Source organism: Pogonomyrmex barbatus, unplaced genomic scaffold, assembly GCF_055798465.1.
Source record: "Pogonomyrmex barbatus isolate J1 unplaced genomic scaffold, ASM5579846v1 scaffold14, whole genome shotgun sequence".
NCBI lineage: Eukaryota > Metazoa > Arthropoda > Insecta > Hymenoptera > Formicidae > Pogonomyrmex > Pogonomyrmex barbatus.
Window position 1 is genome coordinate 572,350 of NW_028297110.1, and position 19,246 is coordinate 591,595.

Here is a 19,246-nt window from a genome sequence, read left to right on the forward strand (position 1 = left end):
CATCTCGTCCCTGGTATTATTGTTGTTAAATCTGCATTATCGATTTCCATTTTCGCTGCATTCGGTCATTCGGTTGCGGTTTCATCGTATTATCACCGCACATTGTTATCCATTATTATTACATATGCCTAACGTATATCTTTCCGCGCGTCATCTTTATCGATATTTTTCGTAAATTCATGCAGTTGAATACCTTAATAAATGCATTATTCCTGCATTATTATGCAAATGTATGAAAATGTTCGTTTATGTACGAATAATTTCATGCGGCCATCGAGAAAAGAATGGACGGAAAGCAATCAAAAGTGCCTGATCGCGTTGACGCTCTTGTCGCAGCGTCGCGAGTATCTGTTGCATCCATGGCGAGTAAGTGACACATAGCTCTTTTTACGGCACTCGACTATCCTGCGCATCGTATATCTAAATAATCAATTTACTACTGGCCATAATCGTAACCACGAGTTAGCGAGTTTATGCGAGCCCGCCCACCGTAACTACGTGGCTTCGTAAAGCATAAATATTATGGAGCATTTCGTATACAGTAACAGTCTCATAATCTCTTTCTCTTCCTCGCTGTCTCTTTCCTTCTCTGTATCCATCTTCCTTTTCCTTTTCTCATTGCTTTCTTTTATCTCTTCTCTCTTTCTTCTTTTTTTTCCACGTATAATTCTGAAAAAGTGGGATCTAACAGTTTTCATTAAAAAAAATTTTTTCAAAAATTGTTTATGTACAGAAAAAAATTGTTGTACTTATGTTATAACGAGTAATGTTGTAACAAGTTGGATATATTTCATATATTTCGTTTACAAATGTTTACGATAACTATATATTTTCCTTATTAATTTTTGCATTGTTGAATCAGTAATTATTGAATATATTCAATTATCGACGAAGAATCTAAAACAAGTGTAGTATAATTTAAAGTGGAATATGTATTTGCAAATATCGAAAAAACGTCTTATTAACGTATTTAATTTTTTTATTTTTAAAGTAGTCCGTATATACACTATACACAGAAAATAGAAAATATATATAATAATAAGTCAAATATATATTTAAAATATGCGTATACTTAGACATATCTAATATGATGTAAACTTTTTTTAACATTTTATTATATTTCTAACGTTGTAATGTTACAAGCATATACAATGCAACAAAATTGTCGTAAAATTATGCAAATCTAATTATTAGAAAGATGAGACACGTGACTATAACTACTTGTCTCGTCTAGAGACAAAGACGATTCAAATTGGGTTGTTCTATTAAAATAAAGTCGTGACGGCGTCGCGTTTCGTAAAGATGTAATTAATCTGTCTAGGCGCTTTATTAACTATCTTCTAAATAAGTCTATGATTAATAAAATAGCTGTCTTTATTCATAAATTATATGGCGTATTAATAATTTGTCTTATCATTACGCAAAGTCGAATCAATCGAATTAATGCCCTAATTACGTGCACAGAGGATAAAAAAGAAAAAGAAGAAAAAAAAGAAAAAAAAAACGTAATTCAGTACTCACATTATGCCTCGGTGACCAAGAATTGCACACAATGGATGCGTCTTCAAATATACGACTCTGCAAAAATGAAAAAAATGCCATTTCTCATCGGAGTCAAAATTTTCTTACAGTAAAACACTAAACCAATTTCATTTAAATAATGATAAATATACTCCTTCTTTTACGTAGAAATGGCAGCACACACGAGATGAGAATACAAACTAAAAACAAAAAGACAAGATTTAAACGCAAATATATGAAAGACAATTATTTATTCCGTTTCATTATAGGTAGGAAAAAAACTGTAAGAAAAACTGATAACAATTTAGATCGACTTGACTAATACTTTAATCGCAATAAATTTTAACATGACATATATTTTTAATAAATTAATTCACAATTTATCAGTTGTTTTTTTAATTTCAAAAATATGTGAAATGTGACACATGTGAAATTCATTTATTCTTAGCTTTGGTCTTACTCTGTTCAAAAATTCTAGTGCTCTCTCTCTCTCTCTCTCTCTCTCTCTCTCTCTCTCTCTTATCTCACGATAAAGTAAGCTATCCGATATAATATATCATATAATACTAACTATCCATCTACGGCAATTTCTTTGCGAGATAACGCGCAGGATAGAGAAACGTGGAAATAAAATCAACATGAGATTATCGTACCGTAAAAAGATATATTCTGTTAAATCTATGTTCGACAAGGGATGTCAGGGTAGTTTTAGAGTTTCACGTAGACTATGTAATAAATTTCAATACGCGACTAATGACCGAAGCCGAGAAGTATTTTCATCCGAATGGAAATCGAACGTGTTACGCGATTTACCTGTCAACGGCACTTAATATTTATCTCGTCTGCATATTTTATTTTTGCCGATCGCCGCAGGATACGCACGCGTGCGCGCGCGCGTCACACGATCGCTTATACGTGTGCGCTTACATATATATATATATATATATATATATATATATATATACATATGTAATATACATACGTATACATTTATATTATATTTAAAGCCGAAGCCGAAAGATTGACAGAATCGGGGCATACCGGCGTCGCGACGCCGTCGCAAATTAAATGAGTCATTTTAGGATTCGCGCAGAACTAGGTAATTCAATATCATCCTTATTAAAGCGTCGGCCAATTCTGCACTCGCGCGTTTCTTGATGACAATGATCATGTCATTACGGGCACCGAGACTAATATGAATACATCACTCTTCCGAAGCGACGTACTTTATTAACGTGTCACACATCCCACAACGTCCGTGGCGTTACTTTGGTTCGACGTGTACGCACAATATATCATCGAGCTTCGATTGCAGATATACGTGCCACTCAGCGTGCATTTGACATGATTTTTCAGTCATTTGTCATCTTCCGCCTCTTTCCGAGCGAATATCCGCCCCGGTATCGGTTTTACGCTCAACCGTCAAATATTCATCGAGACAAATAACCATAAAAAAATTTAATAGACGCACAATTTTATTTTTCACATTTTAGATATAATTAAAATAACGAGATTTGAACGACTGTCTAATGTCTAATGACTTGAGATTTGGTTAACGAGATATTTTCTGTCAAGACCTATAAAGAATTATGAAAGATGTGACGATTTTTGTCTCGATGAGTATCCTCCATATCCCATTTTTGCACGATTGTCTCTCAAACGATGATATTATCTTACCGTGTTATCCATTTGACATCTCGAACAAGATAGCTTATGATTCGATGTTGTTTATTTGATGTTTTCAGTGATACACCTCAATGATCTCGAGAGATTTGATTGTCGTATCAATAGGATATAATTTAAGTTGTAGCTTTAATCTTGTAGCTTTATTCTTCGATAGCAAACAAATAGCGCACAATAAAAACACACCAAATGATGTTTCCATAAGGATAAAAGAATTGAGGAATTTTTAAAAAATATTAATATCTCTTTTGTACGTTGTAAGACATCTTGAGTGACATATGTTGCAAATATTACGAAAATGTTTAATAAATTGTCGTTTAAAATATTTTATCACCAGAATATAAAGTTACATATCAAGTACACACTATCAGTACTTAAAGTATACACGAGTAATATTAAGTGATTACAGTATATTGTTAAAAGAAACAAGAGCGATATCTTGCGACAACGAACAAGACAAAGATGTACATTCGAAGACCGAAGTAGGTTTAAAGAATTTATATCATGGATGAAAAGAGCAAGAAATACTAAATATTCTTGATTAAGAAAAAAGCAATATTTAGTGTTTCTTTATAAAAAATTGTTGCATTCTTAGGCGAGACAAAAAAAATGAGAACTATCTATTATCTATCATCAATATCTATAGCGTTTTAGAAAAAAATGTATATTTGAATGTACAATGGAACGTTTCTCTCCTTTCTTAAATTTGATCTATAAAAGAATTAATCCAGAATTAGGTAGGATTATTAGTTGATCAGTTACAGAATGGGATGCCATTCTGTCGAATTCTTTGAACAAAGATAATAGGCTTACGCAACAATATGCTATGGCGCATTAAACATCGCACGCTGTAACGCACATCATCTCTTAAATTCTATGTACAGTTATATGTACGCAGGTAAATATATATGCGCGTGAATGTACATGCGTTTGTACAGCGCGCAGTAGTGATAGTTGGAGCGTGTCGTGTGTATCAAGATACGTAGTATGTGTATTGCAACGTGTAGCGCGAGAGCTCTGTGGTACATCAGCCGCACAAAAGCTTTGTTGCATCGGCACGTTGTGTGTGCGTAACAGCTCTGTATACGCGCGTGCGCGTGCGCGTGCGTGTGCGTGTACGGATGCGGTGTGTGTGTGTGTGTGTGTGTGTGTGTGTGTGTGTGTGTGTGTGTGTGTGTGTGTGTGTGTGTGTGTGTGTGTGTGTGTGTGTGTACGAGTGCGTATATATACATATATGCACGTGCGGAAGCGCCTATGCTACGACGTGAAACACATTGCGGACTTGCACGAGTAAACAGACGCAGTCGAATCAGTTTGCCCGGCTAATTGATTTTCCTTCACATGGTCGATGCCGCGCGAGCGCGCTTCATGCGCGCGTAACGCGACGCGGCGCGGCGCGGCGCGGCGCGGCGCGACCCGGTCCGAATACAGAGAGACAGTGCAACGCGCCGTCCGTACAAATCCAATCCGAAACTCTCGTTTGATTATCAAGCGAATTCCCGCGGCCGATTGTAAATCAACTGCTGTACCGTACCGGAGGATCATACTGATGCTTTAGATTGGACGGTATGGCGCACGAATATCGAAAATTTGACCTTTTCCGCGGCGAGATACGCACAGCGAAAAATTTGATTGAACATTGTCGTGGGTGCAGCAGTACGTAATGCAAAATAGCAAATAGCATTTCTGACACGAGAAATTTTTTTTTTTTTTTTTTTTTAAATTTCATATCTATCACGATGTACTTGTGAAATTTAAAAAAATTCCTCAAAAATGTCAAGTAAATATTAATATTTGTTGTTTAAACGTCTATATTTGTTTTAACAATCATAATAAGATGATAATTTCTATCGTACATCAAAAATCATTTCCACTATATCAGAATGATAATTTCTATTGTATATCAACAACAGCATTTTCAGCAGAAGAAATGCTTGTAATTTATTTACAAGTTTAAATGTTGTGAAAATGTTAGATAAACTAATATTGTATTTAAATCGATTCCAGATAATGAACAATGATATAGAAGATAATAGATTAAATTAAATTATTTTAGACATTATAATGTCTAAAATATAAAGCACGAGTTTTAAGAAACTTAAGAAATTTAGTATGAAACGCATGAAAAGGGTAACGCAAGGCAGGGTTAAATTGTAGCAAGGATTACCCAACCGAAACGGGAGCATTAAAAAATGCAAAGTTTTCATATAATATAGTATAATATAATATAATAATTTGAGCATTCCCATAGAGAATTGTGTGTGTCGTTAAATATAAGCAACAAAGCCTTAAGGAAGCGAAAGATATAAGTTGGCTGTTTAGAATGTTACAAATGAATTCACTGAATAATGCAGAATGGTAGACGGTAACTGTACGAGGGCAAGTGTCTCCGATTATAACAAAAGTAAGGGGCTCTCGCAGCCCAGCTCATTTGTTATTAACCGGCACGAAGGAGCGTTGAAGTGCAGAAAGACTTCGAACACGACTTCACACTTTGACTCTCGTGGCCCTTGGTAACTTTAGATAATTACCGGTGAAACTTCCGCGAAGAATCTTACGTACTTTCTCATAATATTCTTAGAGTACGTCTCTCGTGATTCATCGTCATCGATAACATTGCGTTGCATGAAACAATATAAACCTTCTTTTTTTTTTTAGTATTATAAAACAAAAGCAAAAACATGACACTTTTGTTGTAGTAAAATCACTGTAACAAAAAATGTTTTCGCATCTTGTATAAATAATTTTCTGTTTTTACTCGAGATACATTTATTTGATATTTTAAAATAATTTTTCTATTAAACGCCATCGATATCGAAAAAAATATCATTAGTTTTTAATTGAACACACGAATTGTTAATTTTGTAGCACTCTTTATTTTTTTCTCAGTTTCCATCTTAAATATAGATTCTATTTAACAGTAATTCGTTCGCGAATTTTCTAAACGATTCTCTGCGAATAATGAGTAATGAGTTATTTCTTCCCAACTTTTATTTTATCACTAAACATTTGTTCGAAATCAATCGTAATCCGAACAATCCACAGATATAAGATACGGTCAGGTTTGAAAAAAGAGAAATCGACTACTGGTGTCATCGTTGCGCAAAATATGGAACGGATAGCTAGCTATGTAGATTTAGCCTGACGCGGCTCATTACGATTTCAGGCGAAAAACACGGATCTTGAAGCGCGAGAATCGTCTAAGAGATCACTAAAGGGAATTTATGAAATTTCCTAATTTAGTATTCTCTCTCTCTCTCTCTCTCTCTCTCTCTCTCTCTCTCTCTCTCTCTCTCTAGTTCGCAGTCGTCCCACAGTACTTTCTCCGTTAACTCTTTCCGTGGCGATTTTTTGCTCTCAATGCAAAACCTGATTAAGTGACTTCAGAAACGACATTTCGCTACAGTCGCGCTAACGAAAGGCAAAATAAATTAATACAATTCTGACAAAATTCGGACAGTGCTCTTGTGCGATCAGATGCCGCGCTTTTCCGCCGTTTCTAATATTATTTCGCTCGGTTTTGCGTCTCGACGTTTAAATAAAACTGTAATACTTTGAAATTGTCTCTTTGAAATTCATATGCAATTTTAAGTGCCAATAAGATAACGTTTGCTTTATGCACGTAACATTGCATTTCTTAAGTTACCCTTTAATGCAAAACGTCTCCAGTTTCGTTTCCATTTTAATAGATGTCGAGCCATTTAAAATTCGTTGCTATAGAAACAGAGATATTTGCCTTATCCAAATTTTAAAACGTTGACAGATGTTACTAGTAGCGAATTTTCATTCTCTCTCTCTCTCTCTCTCTCTCTCCTCCTTCTCTCAATATAATAGAAACATTTATATATAAATAATACAAAGTTATAGTACCAAGTTAAAAAATAAAAACTAAAATTATTACATTATAAAATGTTTTATTTTGATAATTTCTTCAATAGAATCTTAAATTCGTATATTGTATTATATTTTTAAATATCATGCGCGCGCGCGCGCATAATAGAATCATAGTCCTGAAATTTTTTAGATTATTGTTTGTCCGATTTTTTTATATTTCATGTTTAATACAACATAGTATTATATTATATATATTCGATTTAAAGGGAGAGGGGGAGTGAAAATTGGAATTTACATCAGACTGTTAATAGATGCCGGCGATATGTGTTAGATTTATTTGATGCATCTCGAGAGAGACGGCAGCTTTTATCGCGACACATATCTCAAACAGCGATGAAAAGCGTAAAAAGGAATAATATGATGTTGAAATTTGGGTCGGTGCATTGACAACTCTTGCTTTCGTGAGATCAATGGCCGAACTGAAGTTGCTGAGGTCAGACAGAGTTCAACATGCCTGTCAAGGAGACTGTTAAATCAGTGAATAATAATCAATTATTGCGCACCTATGACACCGAAGATAGCTTCACTCGACGGCGAGACTCCACACGCTTATCGAACTCTTTTTGTCTAGACTGTGTCTATAAACAAATGCGACGCTTTCTATCCGAGATCGCATGAAAATTTCACTCTAGCGTTCCTACATAAACAATGAAACGCTATAAATCACGGTGGTACTATTTATTATCCACATAGAGCGTATGACCAAAAATATTTAGAGTTTACGATGCCAGCACACCAGCATGTATATAACCAGAAGAAGATGTCGTTAAATATTAAATATTAAACGCAGAAAATAATCTTACAGGAGAGATCTTTTCCGAATAGTATGTAAAATTGCGTATTAATTATTCGCATCACTTATTCCTATATTCAATAATGTAAAAATTGTATCTTGTTAAAATATTGCTTGCTATTACGATTATTACTTATTTTTACGAATCCAATTACAAATTTGCGTAATTTCTCTATACGAATCTATAAAAATTTAAAAGAGATTTTTCTTTTTCATTTCTTTATGATAATATTATGTTAGGCACAAGATAAATTTTACCATTGTTTGTGAGGAACGTTGTTATGCCGTGTATGCAAGATTATGAAAAAGCAAGGAAATAACAACTGAAATACCGACATTATAGGTGAATGTTATAATATCACAACAATTTATCTCTCCTTTCTCCCCATGATTTAATAATGTTACGCTAATTCGGAAGTAGATAATGCAAGATATATTAGAATTATCGCGTGAATCAATACGTACATACTGGTACACGGTTTCGTTGCTATCTCATAATCACGGTAGGTACTCATCACGTGACGCATGAGAGAAGAGTTATAGAATAATTTAGTAATATGCCTAGATAATTTCTGTATGTGCCAGGCCGACGATGTCCACACCGAATCGCACCGATGCACTTGCCAAAAAGGCGCAAGGAACCGATCAAGGCGACGAGGCGACTAATGCAGCTTGCAATATTATACATTTTTTGTGTGTACGTGTCGCGATAATCGGAATAATATGTATATGTCTCTGAAAGCATCGTCGAAATATAAATTTTTCTTTGCATTCGATTCATGTCGTATATATAATATTACAAATATTACAATGCGTGGAACAAATGCGAGTAACATTGATCGTGTAAATACCGCGCCGGACTTATCTCGGCGCTGGTTGTACGATATCTAAATTGCTGCGACTGTTCGATTTACGGTATTTACAGTAGAGTCGAAATTGACGGGCGCGGAGCGTAAAAATCAGTGATTTCGTAACCACTATATGTCGGGGATAGCCACGTTCATTGGCTACGTCCTGTTCCGCCCCCGCAGCCCCGCCAATCAGACCGGCGGCTTTCTCTCATCGATCCAAACCATCCACACTATACTCAGCCGCCATGCTCAGTTCTCTTGCCCGCGTTCCCCTATCCTTCTCCGCTCGTGCAGCGATCTGGTGTAAGATGTAAAGCCACACGAGACGAACGAAGGAACGTTTAGCCAATCGTTTGCCAATCGTTTTTTCCCTCCCTTTAGCGCTCCCTTTTCCCTCTTTGTGCGTTCCGTGATGAAGAAGACGAAAGAGATGAAAGTAACCAGTGAGTAACGAATTGGAAAAATATAGCAAGACCTTCACTTCGTTAAGGGCGTGATTTTATGTTATCGTTTTCGATTGTTTTTACATCGGCAACGCATGCCATCGGCATCGCCATTAATATCACTACTCGGATGATCATTTATACACACGTTCACTATAAACTGTAAACTTGAAACTAAGGTTTCATGAGTTTTATGAGTTTTAGCAAGTAGCTAAAATGTAGATTCGTGAAGAAGTCAATGACACTTTCGTGTCTGTGCAATCGTAACGACGAAAGAAATAGGTCATGAGAGAAAATAAGAGATATAGCAGGTGAAAAGTAACGATTACGTATGAATTATAAAAGAGATCGCGTGCGTGTAGACGCGTGCGTGCATATGCGCATTTGTGTAACTATACGCTCGTGTGCGTGAATAATCATCAATTTAGCAATTCATTAGACGCCTTAAACATCAAAGTCAATTAGTTAGAAATGATAATGGACTTGGAATTCCGTGCAGAAACAGACTCATCAGTTTCTCATCAACTAATTACGACCGCGGCCGTTGAAAATCGACGATAATTTTGTCAACAATTTTACACAGTTGTGTTTACATAACTGCTTTCGACCGCAGTAATGTGACGATATTAAAAAAAGGAAAAATACAGACTCGGTACCTCGGTACAGCCGCGATTCGTCATATGGATCTTGTAATCTCCAATTGTTGTCCATTGTCAATAGTGATGACATGTAAGTATACATTTTTAACTATTTCGAGCTAGCTGTTAATTTTTCTCACGATTGTTTTGCTCGATTTGTTACACGATGATTGCGACCGAGCCAAATTCGAGCTCGATTCGTCCGCTTTGCCCGCTCAAGCGAGCCGTTCTAATTTTTGTTAAATGCTAACCCCCCCCCAATTTGCGATATCATTGTGTTTCGAATATAAAAGCATTACGTCGTATATATGCACATGTATCTACTTGCCACGTGCAAGCGCAGGTGCGAACGCAGTCGTTAATTTCTTCCTCTCGTCCGCGACTTTCGACTCGCGACGATTACACGACTATAAATCATACATTTGTTTTATTTTCGTTTTCGTACACATGTATTGCTTTGACATTTTATTGATACGATCAACATAGAAAACTAGGCGTATTTATCTTATATTATTTTTTAATGATTTTATAATGATTTTATTACGCAATTAGAGAGTAGTCCCTTGACGTGACATGTCGCACGCATATTACTTTTTCCTTCTATAATAGAATATAATTATTCTTCTACTATTGGAAGAGAGTGCAGATCTCTGTACTTTTTGAAAGCGTAGGTTTCATTTTTATTTGCGACACAAAGGGATAATTATTACTCGAATAACAAGGGCAATCAAAAGTCATCTCTATCGATAACGCAATAATGATCGGACATTTTCGCGAAAATGATATTATTGCATGGTGCTGTTAAATGCCGTGTGTGATCAAAAATTGATGTGCCGTCGCATATTGTCGCGGAATTCGCTAATTTGCAGCATTATATTCTCGCTTCAACGAACGTGAGAATTTTCGCCATTATAGAGATTGTATTACTTTTTATTTCCACGATTTTAGCAGTTTAAAAAGTTGGAATATTAGTACAGAGAGAATTATATTTACGTTTGGTTTTTTATCTTTAGACATTTTAATATTACAACATTATTTAATAAGATAAACCGAAGAAATAGAATTGATTTGGAGACCGAAATATTCAACTTTTGAAAATTTAATATCACGTTTAGAGAGTAGATTGAAATTTAATATTGTCAATTCTTTATCGCGAAATATAAATCTTGATAGCGGAAAGAGTATAGATAAAAAAAGATTGCCGGATCTCTATTTATTTGTCACACGGAAATTGTCGTATGCGGTGTGACATTTCGCACGATGGTAAGTTTTGGGAATTAACGTTCGATTGTTACTAAATATGATAAAGTGATATTCTTGCGTAATCATTCCTCATCCATCACGCGCGCTACTCGTCAGATACGAGTGTTGCTTTCCCAGACGAAAGGATAACACTTTCGGAAATTATGAACGAATCGCTGAACAAGGATAAAAATTAAGGGGAAACAGGAAACTATATACGAGATGACTTTGTACTTGTTGTTTAAATCCCTATTAGCTAGTTACTTTTATACATATATTTTGTGTATGAATTAACAAAAATTAATAGACACTATATCAGATGCGAGATAAAAGATAATTCACAAATATATATTTTTTCTTAAAGGAATCTTCGTTATATGTTCCTTATCATATCTCTAATTAGTTTCAAAAAGGTCAATTGAGCTTCAAAGTTATACATCTTCTTTACATTTATTTCATTGATTATACGATATTACGTGTAAGATATGATCCATTTAGCTCAACTTGATCGATCAATATAATAATTCCATCACATGAATTCGAATTTTATATGCGAAAAATAAATATTTGGTTTCTCGATTCTTTTATTACTTGTCAAATTAATTTGCCATTTGGAATATTAAATTTAGGATAAGACAGTTTACAGTTTAAGAATATAGCACGTGAATTAATTTGGGGAACAAAGATATGCGTGCGCAGCGATCGCCGGACGTAATGTGCGTACGAACGTTCCACCTAGTTGACACGCGGCCGCAATAATGCGCCGCATATATGGCGACGGTAGACATCATCTAATGGAGGCTTCTCCCAGATCGACTCCCGCGCACCCATTCACGCTCCCCTCAAACGAGCTGCGCCACTCCCCGACGAAATTCGACCGTCACTCTCTCTCTCTCTCTCTCTCTCTCTCTCTCTCTCTCTCTCTCCTCTCCCTCTTCCACCCCTCCCTCCCTCCCTCCCTTTCTTTCTTCCCTCCTCTCTCTTTTTCTCTCGTCTTTGCTCGTTCATCAATTCGTCGATCCTCTCTCTTTGCGATCACGTCCGCATCTCTGTCGTTCTTCTGTCTAGAGCACTACTCGTCAGGATCAGCTTTAACCTCTGGATCTGGCTGTCGGTTCAGGCTTTCGCTGATTTGCACTTAGAAAAAAATTCCATCGTCCACGTTTCACGATTCTCCCTCGCTCTTTTTGCACCCTTGCTGTATTTCATTTCTCGTTGTTTCCTTCATTTTTATCCACGTGAAGCTTCCTCTTTGTAGAAGCTTCCTTCCTTGTAGCATGCATCCTCTCTGCATCCATTTGCATCCATCAAACTTTCGTTAAAACCCATCAAACCCTTTCTAAAGCTTTTTCTATCATATTCACTATTTATGCCGGTTATGCCGTGTTTTGCCGTTTGCTAAGTTACTTTCTTCATTCTCGCACACTTTCGCCCTTCCTCCTATTTATCACAGTAATATCTTTTATTGTTAAATATTTTGGAATATATATAATGAATCCTTTCTTGCTTTTTAAGGCTGATTCTCTCTTGCTCTCTTCACTTGGTTTGCGAAGAATATTATATATTATATGCTCCATTTGCCATTCACTTTTATATTTTCATTAGATTCATCTAAACATTGCATAAACTAAGCATTGCATGAACGCATGAACTAAGAATACGTTTTTAAATTAATGCTTTTATACATAGTTTTACAAGTTAATGCAACTATATAGTTATACAACATAATGTATACCATTGCAACGAGAAATATAACATTCAATATAAAAGTTACTTTTTTTATTTATTAAAATATGAAATGTTAAAAGTGCACTCTGATCGAAAATACATTACCTTTTACTGCATCATCACGTATGTTAATACAACTGGATATTTGATAAAATCATTACGAATAAAAAATGTAAATGATAAGTAATTGATTTACATATTTAATGCTAGGTGACGCACGAATAATCGGAAAATATGGATAAAATTTTATATTTACGCATAATAGAGTTCTGCGGCGGTACGATTGCGATTTAAAATATGCAATTAGTGTTTTACGGGAAAACACTGTGGGGGTAGAAGGGATACGGTACCGATCTCATTTTACTGGCGTTAATCATTACATACGTATAAAATAAAATATATAGTCATTAAATAAAGGATATATAAAATTCATCTCTGATTGCCATTTCATACTTAAAACTGAAACGTGGTGATCTCTATAGCAGTTACATTGAATAAAGTTATAAGCTGGAATGGTATATATGTTGTCACAAGTATAAAACAAATCAATTCGTCATAAGCAATTTTCGAATATATTACTAATTGGCGCTTTTTTGATTCAATTTAATTTCCGTTGTGTTTATATTACAAACATAACGTACAACGGAGAAAGAAATATATTTGTTACATTAATTTAATGCAATTTTTAATATTTCTGTTCACCGCACAAACTCACGAGATTCCGTTCTCTCACCACTCGACCTCCCGAAAATTAAGCAGAATGAAAAATGGATTTGCATAAAACATTTGCGCCGTTGATATAATCAAAGCTACTAATTATTATCGTAATTTTACTATTAAAACTTATTATCGCGAATTTTAAATGGAATGGTTTAAATTCTTCGACGAGCCGAAAGCTTGTGGGTGGGTAATCTGTTATGACAAATCACATCCGCAACTTCGTTATGCATCGAACATCAGAGAACGCGCAGCGAAAGGGTCCGAGGCGGAATACTGTGACACGTTAATTTACCACCCCTATAATTGGAATAGTAGTAATGCACTTAAGGAAGGATGAGAGTAAATAGCGCGTAGCAGGTTGGTCACGTGGCGGCACGTGACGACACGTGTCGCCGACACTCGAGAGCGCGGCCATTCCTCTGTTAAATTTCACGATACCAGTTGCACTACAACGATTCGAAGGGCATGTAATATATTTTCCTATCAGTGCGGCTAAAACTTGTTGCGATTAATAGGCCCTACATTTCATACATCAAAGAATCTTCGCCAAAAAATTCCTCTTCCTCTTGACATTTGTCTTCGATAAATTTGTTTTCAATCGCGAAAACATATTTCGTATAATTCGAATTTGAAAAATTTAAATTACATACCAGATGGCTGAATGAAAATTAGCCATTTCAGCTATTTATATATGTATATAATATTTGAAATTAGCTACCTACCTTTCATAACGATTTTCGAATATTCAAAGCTTTGAGGTATAAAGATAATGTGTTTCTAGATCCCGAGGTTTTATGGTTCGGACTTTACACCCTCGTGGTACCTAGTCGGTAATCCAGCCCTGATCCTTACGACCTACCGTCAGGACCATATCCTTCTTGCCCATGCCAGGCTCGTGGGCATATCCCCATTGGGGAGATGAGCGCATTAAGAAAATTGAAACGTCGATTTGTCCTCGAAACTCGGCCTGACGATAATTTTATTAAGACCGTCGTTTCTCCAAGGGAGAAGGAGCCGCGCCATGCCGCAAGAGGGCTACCGCTTTTGTAGGATATTTCGCGGTCGATTTCAGTTATCCACCAATGATGCTAATTTAAGCCGACACGGTATATCCGGCCATCTAACCCGGCGCTCAACTCGGATCCTTTTTTTACGACATTTCCGACAGAGATAAGGGAGCATAAGTATATATCACACATTTCTAAACGCTCCTATTTTTTTACGCTCCTCTCTTAGCTCCTGTTTGCTTCTATTGCTTAGCTCGAGCACATTTCAAAGGATTTTATTTGAGAAGTTTTAATGTTTTAAGAAAAAAAAAAACGAAGATTTTTATCACACCAATTTTCGAATATTCTTTGCTACTAGTAAAGATTTTTTTTTTTTTTTTTTTTTTCATTTAATATCATCCTATCAATCGCTCCGTTTCCTTCAGCTTTTGTCCAGAAATGTTGAGAGGACAAAGAAAGCTTAAAGTTTAATAATGTTTAGAAATTATAAGGGATGAAGATGAGGGGAAGGAATTAAAAAAATCAATGGAAATAATTGCAAACCTTTAAAATACAGATAAAGATTATTTTATCGGAAGAATATCGAACATGACATATACAAGCATGATCTATCAAATGGTTAGAATGATTTTTTTCATATAAGGGATACATAGAAAATGTAATAATATTCTAATTAATCCACAGCATGGTAGCGGCAGTGAGATTTACGCGAGTAAAAATAATTGAATTTTTTTACGTGCGTATGATCTTTGGTGAATACGAAAAAAATAATCGACACTAAACCAGCGTGGCGTGCCATCCTGTTTATAGAATGACACATATTCATCGTGGGTGTTTGTTCTACCCACGCACCACGCACCACGCACCACGCACTCTTATCCACATGCTGTTGTGTTCGAGCAGGTGCACGACCGTGCCCCTTCACCCCAACGCGTTCGTCCCTCTCTGTCAAGATACAATCGTGGCGTAAACATATGGTCATAATAATAGACTCTTGATTTTGACGAGGGCTGCTCCCCATGAGTGTCCCGTGATTGTTTCTCTAGCGTAAACGTAAAATGTTTAATCGCTCATAGACGTTCTGCTTAGCAAGTGAAAAAAAACTATTTTATACATTGCCGACTTATAGTTATAGCAGTTTACTAGAAACCTTTATTTTTGGCTAATGATTTCAAATGACAAAATCGTGCAAAGTCAAATAAAAATGCGTTTACGTTAAATGAATCGTGTCCTTTTTTGGGGTATTAAGTTGGGGGGAAATTTTTTCTTGTACAATTTAATTTATTTCACATTTTTATACAAAAAAAAAAGTGAAAATTATAGCATCACTATTAAATTAATTTAATATACACTACGATAAGATAATATGATCTTATATTTGATGAAAATATCGGTGATATAAAAGGATGGAATAATAAAAATTTGCCAAATTTGCAGTCCGTGATTCCATTATATCGAAATATCTTTCGCAATACGCAATACGATTGCGTAAAATAGTTATCAAACTTTCTCATGTATGGCCTCGCTAACGATTTGTTCCATTTTAATGAACCAATAATTGTTTCTCACATTGCTATTGCTTTCGGTTATTCAATAGCCAGCAATCATTATTTTCGACGAAAAACAAATTACACGGAATAACTTGTCGTAGAATGTATAAAATTGTCACAAATTTATCGGTTATCATGTATGTCGATCAATTAGATAATTACAATTATGAATGACAATAAAAAAATGTATATTAAACATTTTATGATCGCGGAAAAGTGTAAAAAGTATGCATTATTAAATTTTTAATAATTTTGCAAAAATTTCCATCAATGTGATTTTTTTTGTATAATATCGAAATTTGTGTATCACATCGGAAGTAATAGATAGATTCTATTTTTCGCGTGAAAGGACATTCGCTCTTTCGTTGTTCCTTTTAATTTATATCTGTTTTGGTAATAGATATTTTCTCGAAATATCGTTTAAATTAATATACAGAATTAGATAACTGCACTAGTCAAGCGGTACAACGTACGATTTACTTTGCGATATGATAATTAATAATGGTCACATCAGATGTTAGGACTATTGGGTTTTTAATTGTGATCGTTTCGATTCGAGTAATCTCTAGCATTTAATTAAATCATTACGATGCATCGGGTTTAATTTTGTACGTGGTATAATTTAATCGTGACATGGCAGCATTAAAGTATTTTGCTATGAGAAAGAAAAATCAGACCGTTGTACATACCGCTCTTATCATATATATAGTTTCCATATATGTAAAAGTTCATTTCGTTTGTACAAACGCGAGCGGATCAAGAAATAGTGATCCGGCAAATAATACTGCATGAGCCACGAATCGACTGCCAAAGCCGTTTCGGTTAGTTTGTTATTCAGGGAACATCTTCGATTGCATGCTGCAAGACAAATCGATTGAATGTCCTCTTCAAAAATTGATTATACGTTTTATACGATGTGCCGGCAATAGAGGTAACCTCGCATAGGGCATAAACTATACTTCGACGATACATCAGGCCAGGCAAAGTGATAACGCTATCATTATCAAGAGACAACTTCTTGATAGAAGGGAGGAGAATGTGAGGGCTGGCCTAAAAATGTGGTACACGTTTTAGTATTTTGTCAGAACAGAAACAAAAGTTAAAAGAATAGCTGCGATAAACATTTTTATTGATATATTCCATTTTACAACGACAATAGAATCAAATAGAACGCGGTAGCATAGCTAAGCAATAGCTAATAATCCGTTCTTCTTGTACAGATAACAATCCATTGAATGTTTCTCCTTCTCGAGAAGTCTATCGTAATTTAAAATGGGACATTTGTGAGAGTAAACACAATTGACTTGAGACAATTGAAATAACTTTTTAATATTTTATGTTATGTATATTAAAATGTAAAAGAGATTTATTTAAGTTTCTGTGCGCAAGGAAACATTAGTTAAATTTATTATGATAATGACTTTTACGATAATACAATTAAAATCAAGATTTTGAAAATCAAGGATTTTATAAATTATAGTCTTTTCTCTAAACTATGTAAACACTTATACTCATACTAATCGTTGGATATTCGATTTCGTTATTATTATGTAATGTGTCAAACCACACCAGGGCTGAACTTAGCAGGTATTACAGAATATGTGCAAGTGCGGAGCGACAAAACTTTAAGAGTTCGATAAAGAAGCCCGCGTGGTTCTTATGGGATCCTGATCAAACTACTGACTAAAATTTTGATAATGTAGGTTTTGATCAAAAGTTTTAAAGTTTGGTTACCAGACCAAACAATCAAAAGTTTTGGAATTATGACGGCTGCAAAATTGACCTGCATCAGGCGATATGATAGGATTATGGTAAGTACTTGAAATTTAATCGCTTTGTATTTTATCCTTTTAAGAGTCTTCATTTACACTTTTATTTATGCACACACACACACACACACACACACACACACACACACACACACACACACACACACACACACTTACACACTCACGTACACAAATGCAAACGATATATGTCGGTGATTTCGGTTTGTCGCGGTGTGACGGGATTTGGGTGCTCGAATGTGCTCGTCGAATGCCGGGTTTGATAGTCGAAGGAATCGAATGCGTGTATAAGTATTAAACGTATAAATATATTCTTACTTTCTAAATATGATACGTTAACTATTTACAATAATTTTCGTTCCAATTCTCGCAGCGAATCGTCATTGTATAATTCGTAATAAATTATGTTTGATATAATTTCTGTGTGAATATTCGTATCGCGTGAGGGGGATGAAACACATTAAATTTCAAGTGCCTACCGTTATATCGCCTGACGATGAAGGTCGATTTTGGATATTTGAGCCGCTGTCCAAACTCCAAAACTTTTAATTACTTGGCCTGGTGATCATTGAGACTTTTAATCAGTGAGTCAAAAGTCATCATATCTATCCTACATCATATCCAAATTTCAGCCAATTTGACCAAGACTCTATTTTCATAAGAACCATGCGGGCTCCTTTCCAAAAAAATGTTTTATAAAAAATAAAAATATTAATAGAAACAAATCTCCTTTCCTTATCGCTGCAGAAAAAAGATAAGATTATAAATATCATTGTGTGCATTGCGTTCCATCTAGATGTAGTGTAGGTATATATATATATATGTGTGTGTGTGTGTGCGTGTGTGTGTGTGTGTGTGTGTGTGTGTGTGTGTGTGTAAACACACACAACTATTGTATTTATTTCATGTCATTGCGTTATAATTTTAATATCAGGATATAATCGACATCTTCGTACATTCGTACATTTTACATAAAATACACGTGTATCAGGAACACGTGCAAACGTAGCTATAAAAGATAAGCAATTCTGCGGTGTGTGCGTTCGAACATAGCGTGGCGGTATACGTGACTAAATTCCTAAATGGGAGAATTACGAAGTTCGGATAGAGTTCAGATGGGGAATGGTTCGTATTTGTACCGCACCGTTACGATCATCCACAGATCGAAATGGCATCCGGTACACGTACGTGTCCCATCCTTTAACCCATGCCTGACATACACACGGACAGTCACGGGTGTAGTGCTTCTTGGATAAGGACACTGCCCTCAACATGTTTTATAGCGTGTTAAACACAGCCGAATGTGCGTGCATTCGTGCGGGCGAGTGACATATGCGGCATACAATGGATTTTATTTAACACAATAAACAATTTCAATCGAGATTGTAT

The 19,246-nt window shown here is 35.4% G+C and overlaps 1 protein-coding gene and 1 long non-coding RNA gene across 4 annotated transcripts in view; one reads left to right on the forward strand and one right to left on the reverse strand.

Annotated features, from left to right (window-relative positions):
* LOC112552461 (uncharacterized) overlaps nt 1–19,246 on the forward strand; it is a 100,021-nt gene that overhangs the window by 45,750 nt on the left and 35,025 nt on the right. The gene's annotated exons all lie outside the window — the stretch shown is intronic.
* acj6 (abnormal chemosensory protein 6) overlaps nt 1–19,246 on the reverse strand; it is a 52,959-nt gene that overhangs the window by 20,298 nt on the left and 13,415 nt on the right. For 2 of the 3 annotated variants that reach the window (XM_011635297.3, XM_011635296.3), the window contains exon 2: nt 1,522–1,578. The exons of the other annotated variant lie outside the window; for it this stretch is intronic. In XM_011635297.3, the coding sequence (XP_011633599.2) occupies nt 1,522–1,578 (57 nt within the window). The remainder of the gene's footprint in view (nt 1–1,521; nt 1,579–19,246) is intronic. 3 annotated transcript variants of the gene reach the window in all.